Genomic DNA, 20982 nt, shown 5'->3' with positions numbered 1-20982 from the left:
CAGTGGATAGAACGAGTTTCAATCTGAGCAGAAGCCTTCACGGATACTAACGGGGTAAAACCCACGGGTACCGCTACATGACCCCCTCCTACTTTCCTAAAAGAGTAAGAAAGCCCGGGTATAGGACCGAAGTGTGTGAGGACATCGTGTGAGTGTTCAGTGTGTGAAGGGACACCTTTACCTCTTCCCAATTCAGGGGGATTTTATTCTTCCCATTTTTTCCTTTTTTTTTTTTTTTTTTTTTGAAACGGAGAGCACTGTAGGGAATAAAATAAGCAAAACAAGCAAAACAAGCGGAACAGTTAGCAGGAATAAACAAAAATTAACACATAAAATATTGCCGGGTGAGCCCACCTAACTATAATTTGATTGAAAAATTAAATCTACTTTTGGACCTCTAGACCGGGGTTAAATCTCAAGGATCCCCAGTGGAGTCGCCAAGCTGTTGCAAGGAGTTTTGCGGTCGCCTGAACGAACCCTCACCGAAGTGGGAAAGAGTGAGGAGTCGCCACCTTAGTTTTGAGGGAAACTAAAGAAAACCATTTGTGAAAATAGATTGAAATAAAACCACTTCAAGACAGAGATTCTAGGTTCGGGGTCCGTAAACGGGTGGGGAAGGTGTTAGGCACCCCACTTCGTCCCTCAATAAGGGCAAGTAGATTTAACTTCGCGTTTTTCATAAATTAGTTAGGAGGGCTCGGATGGAGATGTTAATCCTTTTGTCAAAAGGAAATTTTAATTTTTCACTAAATTCGAATCACCCAGATACATAAGTAAATGAGACAACCTTAGTGAGTTACTGTTGCATGTTAATTTTATTTGAAAGGAATATTTTATTAATATTTAATTTAAGAATTGGATAAGAACTCTTCTCCGAACTCTTTAATATTTATTAAAATTTTGAGTTGAGACCGGATAAGAACTCTCCCTGATCTCTATTGAATATTTATTAAAATTCTGAGTTGAGACCAGATAAGAACTCTCCTCCGATCTCTATTTAATATTTATTAAAATTTTGAGTTGAGACCGGATAAGAACTCTCTTCTGCTCTCTATTAAATATTTATTAAAATTTTGAGTTGAGACCGAATAAGAACTCTCCTCCGATCTCTATTTAATATTTATTAAAATTTTGAGTTGAGACCGGATAAGAACTCTCTTCCGATCTCTATTAAATATTTATTAAAATTTTGAGTTAAGACCGGATAAGAATTCCCCTCCGATACTCGTTAGATTAAAATTGAATTGAGACAGGATAAGAACTCTCCTCTGATCTCTATTAAGTATTTATTAAAATTTTGAATTGAGACCGGATAAGAACTCTCCTCCGATCTCTTCGAAATTTGGTCACAGCTATACATCTTAAGAACCTAAGTTTAAGAGTTCTAGTATTTAAAGATGCCAAGGGTCGTAATAAGGCTTCCTTTAACTTATTGGTATTTTGTAACTAAATAAGGGATGCCGGACTGAATTTTACCGACCTCCCATGTGGTCGCCTTACCAGTATTCCCTCTGTTCCATTTTACTCATCTAAGATTTGATCTTTATTCCGTCTTATGGTGTTATGACGACCTATCTTCTACGTCAGCCTAGCGATTCAATTTAGCTATTTTCCCTAACGTGTTATTTAGACCCTCTTTTTTTCAAAGAGACCCCTAAAATACAGTTACCTATTTTATCCTAACCACTTATATATTATTCAGAACTAGATGACTTGCGTTCCAAAATAATAAAGATCAACAAAAATATGATTTAGCCGACGTAGAAGCCAACTGAAGCACGACCTACCTTTGCATTTTCAAATGTGATATGACCTTAAAGAAAATAACATGCATGAAAGAAAAAAAAAAAAAAAAGGAAATACGCAAAACAAGAACTAAATAAAATGGCAATATGAACACTGACCTGTAAGAAGTCGGATTTTGTGAGCTAACTACAGAATCACAGAACGTAATAAAATCGCAAGTCGGTAGCCAGGAGACTAAGGTCCACCTTGAAACAAAGAGTACTTCACTAAATGCAATCGAGTCAGAATTATACCCGAGTTTAAATGAGATTGAACATGGACGACGGAAATAAAAATACAGGTAACTAGGAACTGAAAAATGGGAATGCCACTGGATAATGAACGAGCTGAAAATGAAAAGTTCCAGTGTTCAAAATCTTTTAAGAAAACACTTTAGGAAACTGGTTCCAAAAGCTCTTCTTATGAAAGCAGAGTAATAATCTGAATTAAATTTCAGAGTTCTTCCACTATATTAACAACCTTCTTTCTTTTTTTCGTCCCCCTTGAACAGTTTTCATCCAGGTATTTATAGGAACCGGGTGCTCCCCATGAAGGGTCAGGATCTATTTTGAGGGAGATGGAGGGTCAGGATTTTGAAGGACATGATCTGAGGCTCAGGAATTAAAGAGGATCATAATGGACGGCTGAGATCCTCTTTAGAAGATTTGTCATTTTCTTCTTCTAATCTGACGGTCCCAAATTCTCTTGTCCTGGGGGATCTGAGGGCTAGGAGTGAAAGGCGCTGGTTTTGTCGTCTTCTTCTTTGATCCAAGGGCTCTGAGCTCGTCCTTACAAGTTGGATCAACGGTGGAGATTAGGATGTACAGCGCATGTTAGAAAAGTGGGCGATTCTGGGGCGTGCGGTTGAGATTTTACCTGGCAATACTTTAACTACCTCGGTTCTGATTATGGTGACAGCAGTAGGCGCCCTTTCATTTTCTGTTCTCTCTTGCTTTCTGATCTTCTTAACATGGTCCTTCTCCGATCTTTCATGCCGATCTTCCCTCTTCCAATCTCTATTATTCCAATACTTCCCTTAACCAGGCCCGGTCCGGTCAAAGCATTAATTCCCCTCAATTCGGCGTCAAGCCGTTTTACCTTCACAATAAATGCTTGATTTCCCCCTATATATACCCCCTAACCCAAAACTTTCTCCATCTGATTTTCCTCTTTTCTTCTTTACTTTCCTATTCTAGTTATTCGGCGATCGTTCAGTAGTTGTTCCGGCAGGATTGTGGTTTTTTATCTTTTTGGATGGACCTTTTTATTCTCCGACTGAAAACTCATGACCCTGGTGATCGAATAATCGTGATGACCTTATCTGATGATGGTGAGAGAACTAAATCAATTAACCGATCTGGATTGCGGACCTCGATTGTATCGATCTCGAGTCGTTCAACTGGCATAATCGGCGAACCGATTTTGACCGAGCAAATTGTTGATGTTTTGCCGACCCTTGACGGTTGCTCTTCCAAGTTTATTTGACTTCTCACCACATTGGGTGTTCCGACAGCGGCTTCCCTCCACATTGGGTGTTTCGACAGCGCCTCGGTTCTGGTCGGTGACACCCCTTTGGATCAGTCACAATGTTGACTATTGACACAGGCCTCTTTAGATAGGATGTTCCGCTGATCTTTTAGAGATCGGCCTTTTGATGTAATCAGATCTCTAATGTATTCCGATCTTTAGATCGCCCAAATTATGTAATCTGACTTTTGGAAATGTACTCCGATCTCTTGAGATCGCCCAAATGATGTAATCCGATCTTTTGGAAATAAAGATTTTATTTTGTCAATTATTATCTTATTAATTATTTTCCGAGCTCTAATATGATTATCCGATCTGATTCTTTACCTGAATGACACTTATCCGATCCGTAATTTGAAACACCTGGATCTGCCGCTCTATAATTAACCGATCTCTTTATGGAATCTTGGGAATATGCGTGAGACGTGTCAGAATAGCTGGCGAGTCCCGCTAACCGATCTGATGTTCGGAACATCGTGAGCATTAAATGCTCGGACGAGTATAAATAGGGGGTGGGGTTAGCCAGTTGCTCTCTTATTCCATTTTCAGTTTCTCGCGAACAAACCCAAAATCCTCTCGTTTTCTCAAGTTCTTCCGACGCCGATCAGATTCCGGTAAGGGCTTTGATCTTTCTTTTAGTTTAAATTCTTTATTTCTTTTGAAAATGAGCGATGCCGAGGGTCAGAGAGAAAATGAGCAAAATGTAGATCAGGCTGGGGGCTTGTACAAATGTTGGTATGAAATGAAATCGCTCTTTGTTCAATGATTGGATGTGATTGGAAAATCTCTGAATTGCCTAAGTATTTGATTGTCTGAGCATAGCAAAACAAGAACTAAATGCAATTATTAATCTAAGCGTAAGAGATCGGAAAGCACATTAAACATGAGATCGATAGGGAAGAAATGTTGAACGAGACTTGATTAAAATTGGAAATTTGACTTGAACACTTAAGACCGGAATCCTCATTAAACCGGACCAAAACCTTAGCTCTTAAACTTTTGAAAGGGAGATCGGCAATAAAACTAGTAAGAAAAGATCTAGTGTCAGTTCATTTCGTTTGTCAACAGAGATCAGGAATATACTTGACTGGTCCGGAGATTCGACAATGGGTTTGAGAGATCGGTAAGGCTTTGACTGATGTGAGGACTTAGCATTGATTCAATTCTTTGTGAGGAGAGATCGGAAATGTGACTGTCTATCAAAGTGGGATCGGAAATGTGATTAGCTGTCACAGGGAGATTTAGTACTGGGGATCGGTTTCGAAGTTTTATTGATTTTGGGGATCGACCAAAATATGGTGTCGACACTCATCAATAACATCCACCCTTAAACAAGGGTTAACTTCATGATGTTTCTTCAAAGCTTGATTCAAATTAAATTCTACCTCCTCTTCTCTAACTTTTAATGTCAATCTACCATTCTTCACATCAATTATAGCCCCTGCTATGGCTAAAAAAGGCCTTCCTAAAATGATAGGTATGTGAATATCCTCTTCCATTTTAAGAACCACAAAATCCACAGGAATGAAAAATTTTCCAACTTTTAAGGGTACATTCTCCAAAATTCCTACTGGATATTTGATAGATCTATCAGCCAATTGCAAAAAAATTGTTATTGGCTTCAATTCTCCAACCTTCAACTTTGCACAAATGGAGAGTGGCATCAAACTAACACTAACTCCAAGATCACACAATGCTTTATCAATACTAGTATCCCTAATATGACAAGGAATAGATAAACTTCCTAGATCCTTCAATTTCGGTGGGAGCTTATTCTGCAAGAGAGCACTACACTCCTCTGTTAATGCCACAGTTTCATAATCTTCTAGTCTCCTCTTATTTGACAAAATTTCTTTCAAGAACTTAGCATATGAGGGCATTTGAGAAATTACATCTGTAAATGGAATGTTGATGTATAACTTCTTCAAAACTTTCAAAAATTTTCCAAACTACTTATCTAGCTTTGCTTTCTGAAACCTCTGAGGATATGGCAATGGCAACTTATATGGTGGTGGAGGCACATACTTTTCCTCTTCTTCTTTTTCAACTTCCTTCTTCTTGTTTGCTTCCTCATTAACTTCATCATGATTTGAAGTATATTCATTCTTGTCTTCATCTTCTTTATTCTTTTCCTCTTCTACCTCATCTTTCTTTCCTTCTCCCATAATTTTCCCACTCCTTAGGATCACTATCTTGCAATGTTCTCTAGGATTCTCTGGCTCACTTAGAAGTTTTCCTTGTGTTTTGCTAGAAGAACTTGCTTGTTGAGCTATTTGGTTTTCCAACATTCTATTATGAGCAGCAAGCTGATCTATTCTTGAAGTTAATTGTTGAATCATTTCTCCTTATTTCTGTTGAGCAGCTAAGAAATTCTCCATCACAAACTTCAAAATTGAATCTTGGTCTGAAAACTAAACTGGTGGTTGTGGAATAGGAGCATTTTGATTCCTTTGTGGTGGAAATCCATATGGTACTCTGTTTTGCTAAAAATTATGCTATTATTGCTGAAAATTAGGAGGTTGTTGATAATTCTGTTACTGCTGTCCTTATCGACCTCCCTAAGAACAGTTAGGATGGTTCCTCTATGCTGGATTATATGTAGCAGAAAAAAGATTACCAATTGGCTTCTGATTATAATTCCCAACAAAATCAACTTGCTTATTTTCAAACTCTTGCCCATAAGAAAGAAAATCATTGATACAATGCATATTTCCTGCACTAATATCTTCTATATAACTAGATCCTCCAATTGAATAATCAACCTTCATGCTTAACTTATCCATTTTTCTCGTTAAAGCATCAAATTTGGCATTGAATATGCTCATGGCATTTAACTCAAATACACCAGCTGATGGTTTCTTCATTTCATTTCTTTCACAGCTCCATTGATAATTATTATAAGCAATTTTATCTAATGCTGAATAAGCTTTGTCTTCTAACTTCTCCATAAGATCCCCTCCTGAAGATGCATCAATTATACTTCTAATTGCTGGAGAAACACCATTGTAGAAATGTTGAACTAGCATCCATTTAGGGATTCCATGATGTGGACATCTCTTTTTAAGATCTTTATATCTCTCCCATGCTTCATAGAGACTCTCATCATCCCTTGGTCTGAAAGAAGTTAATTCATTTCTCAATTTTGCAGTCTTACTGGGAGGAAAGTATTGAACCAAGAAAGCTTGTGACAACTCACCCCAAGTAGTTATTGAACCTAGAGGTAATGAATGCAACCACTCCCTGGCACGATCCTTTAAAGAAAAAGGAAATAATCTTAGCCGGATGGCATCATCTGACACTCCATTTTTCTTCAGCATGTCACTAATCTCAAGAAAATGTGCGAGGTGCACATGTGGACTCTCAGTGGGACCTCCCCCAAACTGTGATTATTGAACCATTTGACAAAGTGAGGGCTTCAACTCAAAATTATTCACTTCCACTCTAGGCCTTGTAATACTTGGTCAAAAATCTTCAAAACTAGGAAAAGCATGATCCTTAATTGATCTGTTGTTGTTGTTTGCCATAGCTTCTATCACTTGTTGCTCTTGTTATTGCTCTTGTTGTCTTTGAATTCTGAGTTCAGCTTTTCTTCTTTTAGACTCTGCTCTCAAAGCTTTAGCTATCTTTTCAATCTCAGGATCAAAAATTAAATCAATTTCTACACTTTTTATTCTTCTCATATAAAAGATATGTACCTAAAAAACCAAAATAAGAAAATCTCAAAGTAAAATGAAAGAGAAAAGAAATTAAAATAAAAAATAAAATGCCCAAATTAACTAAACAATCAATTGTCTAATATCAAACAAAAACAAATCTCCGGCAACGGCGCCAAAAACTTGATGCGTACTCCGCAAGTATACGGGCCGTTCAAGTAGTAAAGAAAAGATATCGTCCCACAGAGATTTGTTGTTTGAGTACCAAACTATAAAAGTCATGATTATTTGGGCTATCAATAATTTGTGCCAAAAAGTAGAGCAAAAGATGCAGCAAATTAAATTGGAAAAAATAAGGAAATTATAATGAAATAAGCAATTAAATTTCTAAGCACTATACTAATTTACTAAAATTTCAGCAAGTAACTGAAGATTTAATTAATTAATGGTAAAGATTGATTCTAGAGTTGAGGTTCATGAAGAAAATTTCATTGGGATTTGGATAGGCAAAACCAAGATCAAGGGAAATACAAGTTTAAAGGAAGTTGATTCTGATTTCCTTTAATTTCTCTTTCAAGCAAACTAAATAGTATTTTAAAGGAAACTAAACCTCATTCTCATGCAATGTTTAATTACCCAAAACCCTTTAAGCACTTTAATCAACTTGAAATTCCTCTTAACCCACTAGTTTATTTCTAATATTAAGTTCATTATCTTGATTATCTATCATAGATTTTCACCTCTTGGTCCTTCAATCTAAGATTAAGAATAAAACCCAAAGGGTACTAATAATGAGTGTGTAAATAAGCACACGAAATAAGAATCAAAACTTATATATACTAAAATCTGATTAAAACCAATCCAAATCCACAAATAAAACTTAAATCATTACACCCAACTCTGAAATCCTAAGTATCTACTTACTCATGCTTGTGTTTACAAGTAGAAAATATGAAATAGAGTAAGAAAACATAAAAATAAGGCTAAAAATAAAAGAACCCAGAAGAAGAGAATTCAAATATTTGAAAATGGAAGCTGGAAATGTCACTCTGCAAGTGTCCTTCCTCCAGAAATGGCGTGGTTCCTTCTTTCCTTCTTCCTTTGATTTTTCCCTCTCTTTCTCCTTATGGTAAAAATGAGAACATGATGCTTATATATCCCCTCAAACTTTGCCCTAAAAATAGTCTCTAAAGGGATAAAGACAAAAGGTGTAAAAGGTGTGAAAAGAGAAAATTTTTCCATGTCAGCAAATCTACCAGTGCCATCCCACATGCCTCATGTTGATTTAAGTTATTTTCAATATGCCTCATGTTGATTCGGAGGAGGAGCTTTTAGATTCTGGACGACCAGCTACATGGGGCATGTTGAAGTCCTTGAAACTTTCGGCAGATTTTGTTCCAAAATCTCTGTCTGCACGACCCAGTGTTGAATCTATATGCCTCATGTGGATTCCTGCTGGCTGACTCTTATCTTCATATGACCTTCAACACGAGGCATGTTGAAGCTCTTGAAAATCTCGGCTGGTCTTCTTCCTTAGGCAAATTTTCTTCATTTTTTACACTACTTTAAGCTTCCAAATCACTTTGAATTTCTTCTATATTGACCTTTTTGCCTTTAAACCTTATTAAAACTTATCAAAAATATTAAAATTCTAAAAATCAAATATAATGAAACTAAAATTAATAAATTAAGCAAAATAAGCACTAAAAGCATAAAATTACTAAACTAAAAAGAGCAAAATGGATGCAAAACTACTCTAAAATACATATATAAAATGGGTTTATCACAAATAATTTCCAAAGAAATTGTAGAAAATAAAGTTCCTGATGAAAGCACCTTAATAAGATCAAAATCACATCGAGGAAAAACACCAATATAGAATCACAAAGAAAAGACCACTTTTCTCTCCTTTGTGTTGCTAAAATTATGCTAAAGAATACAAATTTATTTTTTTCTACTCTTTTTCTTTGGTTTATATATGGCTCTATTCTTCTATTTAGTGTCAACTTGTATTACCCTATTGTAATACTTCACGCAATAAAAACAGAGAGAAATTGCTCCATGCAATTCTCATTCTAATAGAAATGAGCTCTTATAACAATAAAGTTCTAAGTCTTATATTTTGGGCCTACTGAAATAGAGTTCATCATGGGTGTTCATGCCTTCAATTATGTCCTTTTTGCACCTTAGGACAAAATCTCTTTTCCTCAATGGGACTACAATGGGCAAGAGTCCCTCATCAATAGGCAAAGCTAAATCCTCAGCAATTGGCAAAGCCTTTGCTACAATGGGCGATAACCTCACACCATGAGCTGAAAACTACTCTCTTCAATAGGCAAAACGACTCTCTTCAATGGGCAAAGCCAATCTCCATGGGTAAAGCCAAATAACCTTCTCACAATACTCCTATTTATAGTGTTAGTCACTCTAATTTTAATTTGATTAGGAATTCTATTCAATTTAGGAATAACACTAAAATAAGAGTTTTACTCTATATAATAAATATGCCTCCATCCTATCAATGAATATTTATCATATTCAAATTAGGAAAAGGTCTTCCAAATCAACTAGTATTTTAGTTCATAAATCTAGCACTTACATATAATAGAGAATGTCATGTGGCAAGACTATTTAAGAAAATGTCATGTGTTAGTCACATAGTAATATTATGAAAGAAAATGACACATGTCAATACCTTGAAAATACTTGCCTGCTTTATATATATATATATATATATATATATATATATATATATATATATATATATATATATATATATGTCAATCTCCATGGGTAAAGCCAAATAACCTTCTCACAATACTCCTATTTATAGTGTTAGTCACTCTAATTTTAATTTGATTAGGAATTCTATTCAATTTAGGAATAACACTAAAATAAGAATTTTACTCTATATAATAAATATGCCTCCATCCTATCAATGAATATTTATCATATTCAAATTAGGAAAAGGTCTTCCAAATCAACTAGTATTTTAGTTCATAAATCTAGCACTTACATATAATAGAGAATGTCATGTGGCAAGACTATTTAAGAAAATGTCATGTGTTAGTCACATAGTAATATTATGAAAGAAAATGACACATGTCAATACCTTGAAAATACTTGCCTGCTTTATATATATATATATATATATATATATATATATATATATATATATATATATATATATATATATATATATATATATATATATATATATATTAGTGACGCTTTTTCTCTAGATTGATCGTTTTCCCTTTCACATTTAGCAATGGAGTCGATATCATTTAAAGATTAAATACACCAATGCAAAATAATAAAGGAATTTTTTTTCCTTTTTTTTTTAAACAATTATTGTTATACCTATAATTTTAGGCCCTCAACATTTCATCGTTTTTTTAATTTAACGACAAATTTTATTATTAGTATTTAGTGTAGATGAAATTGTACATTGATAAATTAAATTATCAAATTCTTGTAGTGTTGGTTGGAATCGCATAAAAAATGTATGAAACAAATATATTGAAGATCTATGATCTTTATTTTTTATTCTTTTATCGATATATTATTTTTACTAACATTTTTTTCTCTGCATCTAAAATCCTTGTTTATTGTTTAGTTATTAGAAATTGATCCATATTCATGATTTTTTTTTCATTGTATGCATTTTTTAGTGTTTGGAACACTCAGAAAAATAAATTAATAAAAATATTTTTTTGTCAAAGAAAAAATTAAGTCATTTTAAGAAAAATAATTTTATTTTCAAAAAGAAATTATTTTTTAAATTTTAATAATCGTATTAAAATATGAAAACACTTATATATATATATATATATATATATATATATATATATATATATATATATATATATATATATATATATATAAAACATAACCATATACCATTTGTTTAACATTAAAGTATTTTTGTAAAAAATAATATTTAAAAAACTTTTTCTATAAAAAAAATATTTTTAATATATAAATTATTTTTTAAGAAATAAATGAATATTTAATTCCTTAAATATAATATGTGAGGGAAAAATTAAAGCTTTCAGTCCAAAATTATTCATGTGCCATGCATATTATTTAAGTAAGAATATTATAAAAGATGATCATTTTATTTTAACAAGTGATGAATCTTGAAATAAGAAAATAAATCGTAATAGTACTGTGACGTTTTGTTTTGCTGGGAATCAAAGTCCAAGCCATGCATTATTTACTATTATTTAATTTTCCTATTTTAGTAAAATTAATTATTTAATCCTTATATTTTAGAAAAACATATTATTTAGTCTCTATAATTTGACTCCGTTAACTATTTAATCCCATAATTATTTTATACCTAAACTACCATAATCTTTTCCTCCTTATTTCTATTTTATCGTCTCTTATTTCTCTCTCCATATTTCTTTTTCTTTACACCCATACCTTTCTCTCCCTCATTCTCCCTTTCTTTTCATCTGTTGAGAAAAATGTACAAGCTTTCTGTACAAAAAAATTAATTAGTTTCCTTCAATTTCTAAATAATCAAGAAAAATTATTTTTAGTAGAAAAAACATAAAAATAATGTCCAAGGAATTAGATTTTTTAAAATATATATATATATATATAAATTCAGAGATTTAGTCTTCATATAGCAAAATTTCTATTTTTATTCAATATATTTTTCAAAACACTATATTTTCAAAATACATAAACTAACTAATTAGTTTCACTAAAATAGAGAGACTAAATAGTAGTATTTTTCAAAATACAAGAATCAACTAATTAGTTTACTTCAAATAGAGGGACTAAATAGTAGTTTGAATAGCATGAATAATGAAAAATTTGATAGAAGCACTAAATAATTTAATAAAAGTAAAATACAAGGATTAAATAGTACATTTTTTAAAATATATAGATTAAATAGTTAGTTTCATTAAAATACAGTGATTAAATAATAATTTTTCATAATTGGTTTTTAATAATTTGACTAATCAGGATTAATGAGCATGAACTCGAGCTCAAGAGTTCAATAAACAATTTAAATATAGGTGGAGCTATGCAAGCTTAATAAACAGGCTAAATTAATACATACTTAATTTGTGAGTTCAATAAACAAACTACATATGAGTTAAACTTGATATAAAATTTAAGCTATTCAAGTTTGAGCGTTAACTTAAAGCTCAAAACGAGTTTGAGCTTAAATGTAGTAAAAAATTTAATGCATGAGCTTGAACTCTATTCAAAGCTCGGCTCAGCTTCCTTATACTCATTTTACTAAAATTTATAAGATTTAAATTTTAAATTATCAAATTTCAACAAACAAACAGAAAAAAAAAAAAAAAAAAAAAAAAAAAAAAAAAAAGAAGAAGAAGAGGTGAGGAGAGAGAGATTATGATTCTAATTAGTAAATAGCAAGAGAGATCACTGGGCATTCATTTATCTAAATTGTGAGGCTTGAACATTAGTGCTTACTATTAAATGTGCTGAAGCAATGGACGTAAAAACACCTACTAGCTAGAAAGCTTTGACCCAAGGCATTTATATGGACTGTTTCAGTTTCAGATCTTCACCTACCATGCAGATAAGGAGTAATTGGGTTGACAAAGATATCTAAATCAAAAGAAAGATGTCAATACCTGTATAATGGCCAGTAAATAGCTCAAGTCGCACAGTTGACTAATTGAAGTCCACGCAAAGGCATAGCTTAGAGAAATCCAGCGGCCATTTCCTCACATAATTGTTCCAGCTACACCAACTGTCTATTTTTGACTCGCCGGCATAGATTAATAATATCATTGAGCTGCTGACTGTTCCATTAACTCTTGAACGGTTGAAACAGGCACAAATAACCGTGGCATGCACCGGGTTAACACAATATATAAACTCAATTTGACTTAATTAAATTTTTATGTCAAAAATTTAAAATCGACTGTATGAATTCTCTTTTTTCACTCTAAACGATTTTGAGTTAAATTCTCTAAAATGTATAATATATATAACACAATAAATATATATATATATATATATATATATATATATATATATATATATATATATATATATATATATATAAACACTTATAACTATATTGTAATTGATGATGATAATAAAAATAAAGTAAAAATAAATCCTTTTAAATTAATATATAAAAGTTAGGAAAAGAAAAAAAATAATAAATGAAAGTGACTAATTTTGTTGAATTTTGAGTTAACTATTTTTTATAGTTTACATTGACAGACATTTAGTTAATCTCTGCTTTTATTTTTATTAATATCTTTCCTCCTTTATGTCATTGAATATTAAATTAATTAAAAATAACAATATAAACTTTTTCAGTAATACAAATATGATTAGAGTGTATGAAAATTTTATTAAATACTTATTTTATTAGAATTGTGTTGAAATTCAATTATTATTTTTAAAATGTAAAATCCTTTAAATGTCTTTTAATTTTTTTATCAACTTATTTATGATTTATTTTGTATAGTAATTTTTTTAGTATAATTGGGTCTAATTGGGACTCGAAGTTGAGACTTAACAGCCTTGAAGACCACTCCAGTACCACTAAGATAGAGGCATTGGTTGTATTGTAAATTTTTATCATATATAATCATATTATATAACATTAATAATATAGTTATTTTTGTATATATAAATTTATATTTAAATAAAGAGATGCAATTTCATAGCTCTAACTTTTGAATATAGGGTGAATGTGGTGGCCTTTTTTGTTATTCATTACTTTGAAAATGTCCAAAATGGATATTTGAGATTTTCAACAAAACAGAAATATTTAATACAATAATTACAATATAAGTTGATGAAATTGTTCCCAACTTTAAAATATATTAACTTAAATATGAATGAATCTATGGAGCATGTGTCATTATTTTTTCTTTGAAATTATGCAAATATGACGAAGGCATAGCGTATCATATTGGCTAGTGAATCAATATTTTAATACACTGTATCTATGGCAATATTTTTTTTACTTTCAAATCATGAGATAAATACTGAATGTTCTCCACTAAATTATATCTCATCTAAAAGCATTAATGTTTCTTCACAATTCAATGATTTTTGTATATAATTTTCATACGCATGTTCTATAATTTTATTATTATTTTATAAATGGGGTTTTAATTTCTACTTATCATGACTTATTTATTTATTTATTTATTCAATTAAAATAAAATTAATAATATAATACTATTTTTATATTTTAAAATATATTGTTGTCTTTATTATTTTAAAATTAACAATTTTTTTTCTTTATATCACCATTAGAGAGAGTATAAAATTTTTAAAAATTATAATATTTATGTTATTAATAAATTCAAAAATTAAAATCTTATAAAATTTTTAAAATAAAAATAAAAATAAAAATAAAAATAAAAATAAAAATCTAAATCTAAAAGTCATTATATTAGCAGTCTAATGGTTTAATATATGTGTATATTTTATAATATTGAAAATTATTATATTTTCTTAAATATTTATAATATAAATGAAAATTAAAAAAAAAATATTCAACATGTACGGTAGATTGCCATGTGGAGGTAATGATGTCAAAAAGTAAAGTAAGGATAATAGAGACTTTTTACTGTTTTTTAATAACAGTAAAATTGTTATGTGTTTTAGTATAAGAGTACAATTATACCATGCATTAGAATTGCATGCAGATTGAGCCTTCTCCATGGAGCTTTAAATGCTCTACCCAACGGTTCCAGAGCGTTGAATGGACATGCACCAATTAATGGCTCTTCAGTGGACATGCCCAAATTGGCAAGTGGGCATGGACCCTATATAAGGATATCTTTTCTCCAGGAAATGATCAATCAAAAACTGAGTTCTTTTGCATCAGTGAAGCTATGGGTGCCTCTCCAAAATGGGCTTCTTTTCTGCTGCTTTTCTTATGTGTTGTTTTTCATTTGGGTGCAATCACCCTTGCCGATCAAAGAGTTGATGAAACTAGGTTTCGCAATGATGATAACTACTGTGGATGGGGCCGACGATGTGGCGGTCGCTATGGTCGTGGACGTGGAGGTGGACTAGGAGGTGGAGGTGGATTTGGTGGAGGTGGTGGCTTTGGTGGTGGTGGTGGAGGTGGTGTTGGGGGTGGATCGGGTCATGGAGGAGGCTTTGGAGCTGGAGGAGGAGTAGGTGGTGGAGCTGGAGGAGGAATTGGTGGTGGTGGAGGAGGAGGTGGAGGTGGAGGGGGAGGCGGTGGAGGTGGTCTAGGTGGTGGCTCAGGTCACGGAGGAGGCTTTGGAGCAGGAGGTGGTGTAGGTGGTGGAGTTGGAGGTGGCGCTGGAGGTGGTGGTGGTGGAGGAGGAGGAGGTGGTGGAGGTGGCGGTGGCGGTCTTGGTGGCGGCTCAGGTCATGGTGGAGGCTTTGGAGCTGGAGGTGGTGTAGGTGGTGGTGTTGGAGGTGGGGCTGGAGGTGGTGGTGGAGGAGGAAGTGGTGGTGGAGGTGGTCTTGGTGGTGGTTCAGGTCATGGTGGAGGCTTTGGAGCTGGAGGGGGAGCCGGAGGTGGTGGAGGGAGAGGAAATGGTGGTGGTGGTGTTGGAGGTGGTGGAGGATTTGGAATTGGCATTGGCATAGGAGTTGGAGTCGGAGCTGGAGCTGGTGCTGGTCAAGGATCCGGCAGTGGTTCTGGTGGCGGCAATGGTGGCGGCAAATAAAGAATTTTATTTCAAAACCAGTCTTTTTTAGTGATTTGTGAAGTTTCAATGCAAACTGAAACAGAGATTTAGAAGCTTGCAGAGTAAAACATCCTTTCGTATTCTTGTTTTCTTTTAAACGTCAGTGCAATTGTTGCTACCCAATAATTGGGTTTCGTGTTGTTATCGACAATTTGGAAATGTTATCATGAATTAGCAGTGTTTTAAAAATTTAATTCAACCGATTTAGATAGAAATCCGTTCAATAATCAGCTTTTTTATTAATATTAATTTTTAAATTATTTTAAATTACTTTAAAATTAATTTCTTAAAAAAATAAAATAATTTAGTATAAATTTATAAACCATCTCATGAATTTTTTTAAATAATTCTTTTTTTAAATAATTAATTATAAAAAAATTATTAACTTAATAAAAAAATTTCTTTACATAAGAGAAATGGGTGTAATATTTTTAAAAAAATTTAATAGATATAATTTTTTTAATAAAATTTATCATATATAATTTAATTATTAAATTTTTAAAAGATAATCTGTGTTTTTTAGTGAAGAAATTTTATTTTTTTTTAATAAATAAAATTTTTGTAATTAAATATTTTGAAAAAAGTCAATTTATAAAATCTCATAAGATAAATTATAAAATTTTATTAAATTATTTTATATTTCATAATAATTTTATTTTATAATAAAATCAAATAATCATAAAATATATTCTAATATACTAGATTTGAATAAGGAAGAAGAACATAGCTCAACTGATCTCATCTGTTACTCAACCCGTTTATTGTTAGAAATATGTAACTTATTTATTTATCTCTATATTATATTATAATTAATATCTAAATTTTTATATTTAAAAAAGAAATAATAATAATAATAATAATAATAATAATAATAATAATAATAATAATTTTATTATATTTTTTATTATTTTATATATTTTTATAAATTTATTCCGTGATACACACACAGTGCCGTTTTATTTGCTTCACCATCTCATTTGCAACTCATTTTATCTTCTTTTCACCGCTTTCATTGTTTCTATAGCCATAACTTATAAAATGTTTTCCTTTAAACTCTTTAGTTAGTGAATGATATTCTCTCGTAATTGTATAGAAAAATAAATCAACTAGAGTCTAAATAAAAGAAATAACAAATAAAAAATAACAATAGCAAGACCAAAGGAGATGTATTGATCAATTGAATTTTGAAAATTTACACATAGGCCATATTTAGTTCAAAAAATAGGTAGATGATATAATAGTATAATCATTCTTAAGTGTGAAAATTTTTTATTAATTTCTACAAATTTGTGAAACTACGGAATATCTATTCCATGAAAGAATACCTAAATTACCATGTACAATATAAAAAATTTACAAAACTCCTATTTTGGCTTTTAAAGTTATATTAAATAGTTATATAAATCCTTAAAATATTTGAGTTCCGATTAAATCCTTTAACATTTTAAAAAAAATCAAATAAGTTTTTTAATTTTTTTAAAAATAAATTAAATAAGTACTTGGGGGCAAATAAGTACTTCAACTTTCAAAAATAGATAAAAAAATGAACTAAAATTTACCTCTAATATAAATCAAGTTAAGACCACGCACGAAGATTTTTTAGAGAATAGGGTTCTCACTGGCATTTATATGCATTTGATTTTCAACATACAATGGATATCTACTAAATCTTAGAGCACATTGATAAGTTGTTCTTTATCGATTGGTTCAAGAAACCTCTCTATAAAAACTATGATGAAGAAGATGAATCCATAAAGAAATTTCTTAATCATTCGGCAAAAAACAACTTATTAATTTGCCTCATGATGCAGTAGATACTTACTAAGTTGTTGTAAATCAGATACGTAGAATTGTTGAAGAGGACGTCGAGCACTAAAAGATCTTATGCATTAACTAAACTAAATTTATATTAGAAACAAATTATAATTCGGTGTTTTTTATCTATTTTTAAAAATTAAAGGGTCTATTTATCCTCAAAATAGTAAAAGGGCTCATTTGATCTATTTTAAAAATTTGAAGGACTTATTTGATATTTTTTAAGATTTGAAGGGCTTGTTTGAACCTTAAAACACTTTAAGAACTTGTATAACTATTGGCTCATATTTTAAGAGACAAAATAAGCCTTTTGTCTGAAAATTTTTTTTTGAACTCTTCTCCCTCTAAGAGCCAAGCTCTCTTTCTCAATGAGAGAGAAAATTTCCCTTAATTTATCTGTTACCTTTTACGGAGAGATTTCTCTTTTAAAGTCATTCGCCAGTCTTCTCCTACCCTTCAAGGGTAAGGGAAGGCTTTGTTTCCTCTGACTTGGCATGAATTCCTTCCCTACCTGGTGTTTACATTGTTTTTTTATTGTGTTTTTATAACTAGAACTTTCAAGTTAAGGGTTATTTGAGCTATTTTGTTTTTTTTTTCCCTATTTATGCTTGATTTTGTGCCATAGGGTTTTTGGAGTTCAGGGACCTATGTGTTTCTCCTGGGTTTAAAACAGCGAGAGGAGGTTCTTTAAAAGGTTGGTATCTCGCCAGGTTCAATGTTGGCCTGTAAGCCACAAGTGGGTCACTAATGAGCTTTGCCACCCCTTCCTCAGCTGAATCTATGATGATCTGGAGGTTTTTATGTTGCCTTGGCCTGGGGTTAGATCGATTGCTTGCTTCCATGAAGAAACAGATGATGACAGTGGTGAAGAGGTTCTCTTTTGCTCTTTAATCAATCTCTAAGCCATGCAAGGCATCTATAAATGGGTTCCTCTATGTTCCTCTTTGTTGTTGCTTTTATTTGTGTTATTCGGTCATAGGTCTTGTTTCAATTTTCCATTACAATTTAAGGTTTCTTTACTTGGGTGTGGGCCTATATTTGGTGGGCTCAGTTGAGCTTAATGTAATAATGGACCTTCTCTTGTAATGGCCTCAGGCAGTGGCGAATCTAGAAAAAAATTTTCTAGGGTCAACATGTTAAAAAAAATTTATGATCAATTTTTTTAAAAAATAAAAAAGTGACAATTGACTTTCCATTTAAAAAATGCAATTGGAAAAGTCCTTGAAACCAGAGTCTAGTGAGATCTCTGTTGAACTGCATACATGTCATGTACAAGCTGGACTTTTTACATAAAAATAATCTACATATGATTAATTTTCTCTCTCTTTATGCTCTGTGTGACCTTACCGAGGAGACTGCAGTCAATATCATTACAGTGCCAGTGAAGCTCTCTCTCTAATATTCCTCCATCTCTTTCTTTCTTTCTCTCCATTTACCTTCTTCTCTTCTCTTGAAATATATAGTTGAGGGAGATTCTTACCAGTAGCATATTCTTAGTGAATATCTCAAGGGCAGTAAATCAAGAGCGGAGAAGATTGTGCAAGTGCTTTAGGACAAGCCATAAAATGAATAGAATAAAAAATACATTCCATTAATACTATACAAAATCTACAGAGAAGTTTCTTATTGCAATCAAAGAAGAATGAAGAGGAAAACTTTTGAGGGGAAAATAAGCTTTCAAAATGTCAGATGCAATGCAAAAACAATTACTGCCTTTGTTTTGATGATGAATGGTTACTTGTTTATAAAATAAAAAGAAAAAAAGGAAAAGTGGTTAGATGAAAATTGATATAAGCACTGTATTACAGAGCAAATAAGCACTACATTACAGAGCAAAATGACACTTTTTCTTGATCCTTAATCTATCAATTATACAACTACTGATTTTATAATTTCATTTCCTTATCTGCAAATTGAAGATTGTGAATTCTCATTTAGCAAATTTTAGTACCCATTGTCAAGCAAGTCCCACACGTATGAGAATTTCTTTTTCCATTCCTTGTCATATTTTTTTCAAAGTCATGGAATTTAGATTGACAATAACATAAAGTTGAAGTTTAGGCAATCCTTCCAAAGGTGTCGTAGGAATAAGACAAATTCACCATATGAACAAAACATAGATATGAAAATTTGAGAACTTTGAGTATAGATGGTTAAGTTGTGATATCAATGTTGGAAGTTCGAATACAAAGTTAGAATTAATTAACAAAATGCATTAAAAAAAAGGGGAAAAAGAGGCAAAAAAATAACAGAATGGAACCAAATTATCATGAAAAGCCATAAAGATATGATCTTAAGAAGTCGATATCCAAAATGATATGAAATGAGCTTGCAACACGTAAACAACCATTCAGTTTTACTGTTCCAATTAAGCAATTCCTTTGACTTGAAAACCTTCAAAATATCATAGGGTAAATTTCACTTATAGTACATGAATTTTGAGAATGATGTACATAAATTTTAATTTTTAACTTAAAACCTCCTAAACAACAGCAAAAGTAACATAAAACCCATATTACCTACAATAGCCAATTTATGTATTTCTTGTTGATGTGGCTAATCCAGTAAACTAACAGGTATGCTCACCTGTCTCTCTATCTCATCTATATTTTCTTACTCTTTTACTCTCTTACATAAAGAGGTTTCTTCCTCTCACCAAAATTCTCTCAAAACTTTTTAGATAAAGATTTTTTTTTCCTCTCACTCTTACTCGTGATTCTTGTCTTCTTGTAGCCTTTATTGGGTCCTCTGACCAAACGAAAGAGACTAACTAAACTTCAGAACAAAAAGCAATAATTAAGATAATATTAAAGAGCAATAACCTTTTGGCAACACTTACATATGATGTTTTAGATCCTTGTAGACTTAAAGATTGTAGCTAGCACTTAGAAATTAGGATCTTTAATCTTTATGAGGTTTTTAGAGAGGTGAAATTACCTAATTTTACCTATAATATATAATGATAGAATTTTATATAATCTTTCCCCATTATACCGTTCATAAAGAAGCAATAAGTAGTGTGGTCTATCAATTTTTTTGGTTAGGAAAATGTATGTTGTTAATTTGATAATTCCCATTGAATCCTTAAAGAAGTGGTCCATGACTTTAGTTATGGCTCTTGATTTGCCTCTGTGTGCCGTTGGTGATGATAAATGTCTTATGCAAACTATTTTAAATGCAGTAGGTAATGCTGTCAAGTTGATAAGGGAGGGCTATGTTACAATTATAGTTTTTGTTACAAAACCAAATTCTTTAGAGATTGGCGACCTCCTAAATTTTACCCAATTTCAAGTGATGGCCAATTCTGCCTATGAATACAAGATGTTGACTAATACATTTGAATTTTGCTCTTATAACATTGGAATGTAACTAATTTATGGCATCCCTTGGTATGTTATAGTTGCTATTTGTTTTGTGGCAGTTTTTTAAGATCTAATTTTTCTTTATGTTGTTATATTCTCATCATAGTTAACTTGTGTTAATGTAAGCATCTATATATTAAGATTTTG

The 20982-nt window shown here is 31.7% G+C and overlaps 2 protein-coding genes and 1 non-coding gene across 3 annotated transcripts; 2 read left to right on the top strand and 1 right to left on the bottom strand.

Moving 5' to 3' along the window:
- Positions 1-1751: 1751 nt before the first annotated feature.
- On the bottom strand, positions 1752-5651 carry LOC131169340 (uncharacterized). Its single transcript, XM_058128556.1, has 4 exons — positions 5266-5651; positions 4698-5145; positions 1905-1932; positions 1752-1813 (listed from the first exon to the last, which is right to left on the bottom strand). The coding sequence occupies exons 1-4, from the start codon at positions 5649-5651 to the stop codon at positions 1752-1754; spliced, it is 924 nt and encodes a 307-aa protein (XP_057984539.1).
- A 697-nt stretch (positions 5652-6348) lies between these two features.
- On the top strand, positions 6349-6455 carry LOC131170182 (small nucleolar RNA R71). The gene has a single exon (XR_009141118.1). It is a non-coding gene; the product is annotated as a small nucleolar RNA R71 (small nucleolar RNA).
- An 8369-nt stretch (positions 6456-14824) lies between these two features.
- Positions 14825-15637, top strand: LOC131169339 (glycine-rich cell wall structural protein 1-like). The gene has a single exon (XM_058128555.1). It carries the CDS (start codon positions 14825-14827, stop codon positions 15635-15637), a length of 813 nt encoding a protein of 270 aa, XP_057984538.1.
- The last annotated feature ends 5345 nt before the right edge of the window (positions 15638-20982 follow it).

This window comes from Hevea brasiliensis, chromosome 10 (genome assembly GCF_030052815.1).
Source record: "Hevea brasiliensis isolate MT/VB/25A 57/8 chromosome 10, ASM3005281v1, whole genome shotgun sequence".
NCBI classification, from domain to species: Eukaryota; Viridiplantae; Streptophyta; class Magnoliopsida; order Malpighiales; family Euphorbiaceae; genus Hevea; species Hevea brasiliensis.
The sequence above is the reverse complement of the archived record's forward strand: the minus strand, read 5'-3'. Positions and strand labels throughout refer to the sequence as shown.

What these genes read in the sequence shown, in the direction of transcription:
- LOC131169340 (XM_058128556.1), bottom strand. Translation starts at nt 5,651, where the DNA reads ATGATTCAACAATTAACTTCAAGAATAGATCAGCTTGCTGCTCATAAT. An exon ending in CAGAAAGCAAAGCTAGATAA is followed by an intron (nt 5,146 to 5,265) that starts GTAGTTTGGAAA and finishes GTCAAATAAGAG; the next exon opens with GAGACTAGAAGATTATGAAA. An exon ending in TAAAAGTTAGAGAAGAGGAG is followed by an intron (nt 1,933 to 4,697) that starts GTAGAATTTAAT and finishes GTGATTCTGTAG; the next exon opens with TTAGCTCACAAAATCCGACT.
- LOC131169339 (XM_058128555.1), top strand. Translation starts at nt 14,825, where the DNA reads ATGGGTGCCTCTCCAAAATGGGCTTCTTTTCTGCTGCTTTTCTTATGT.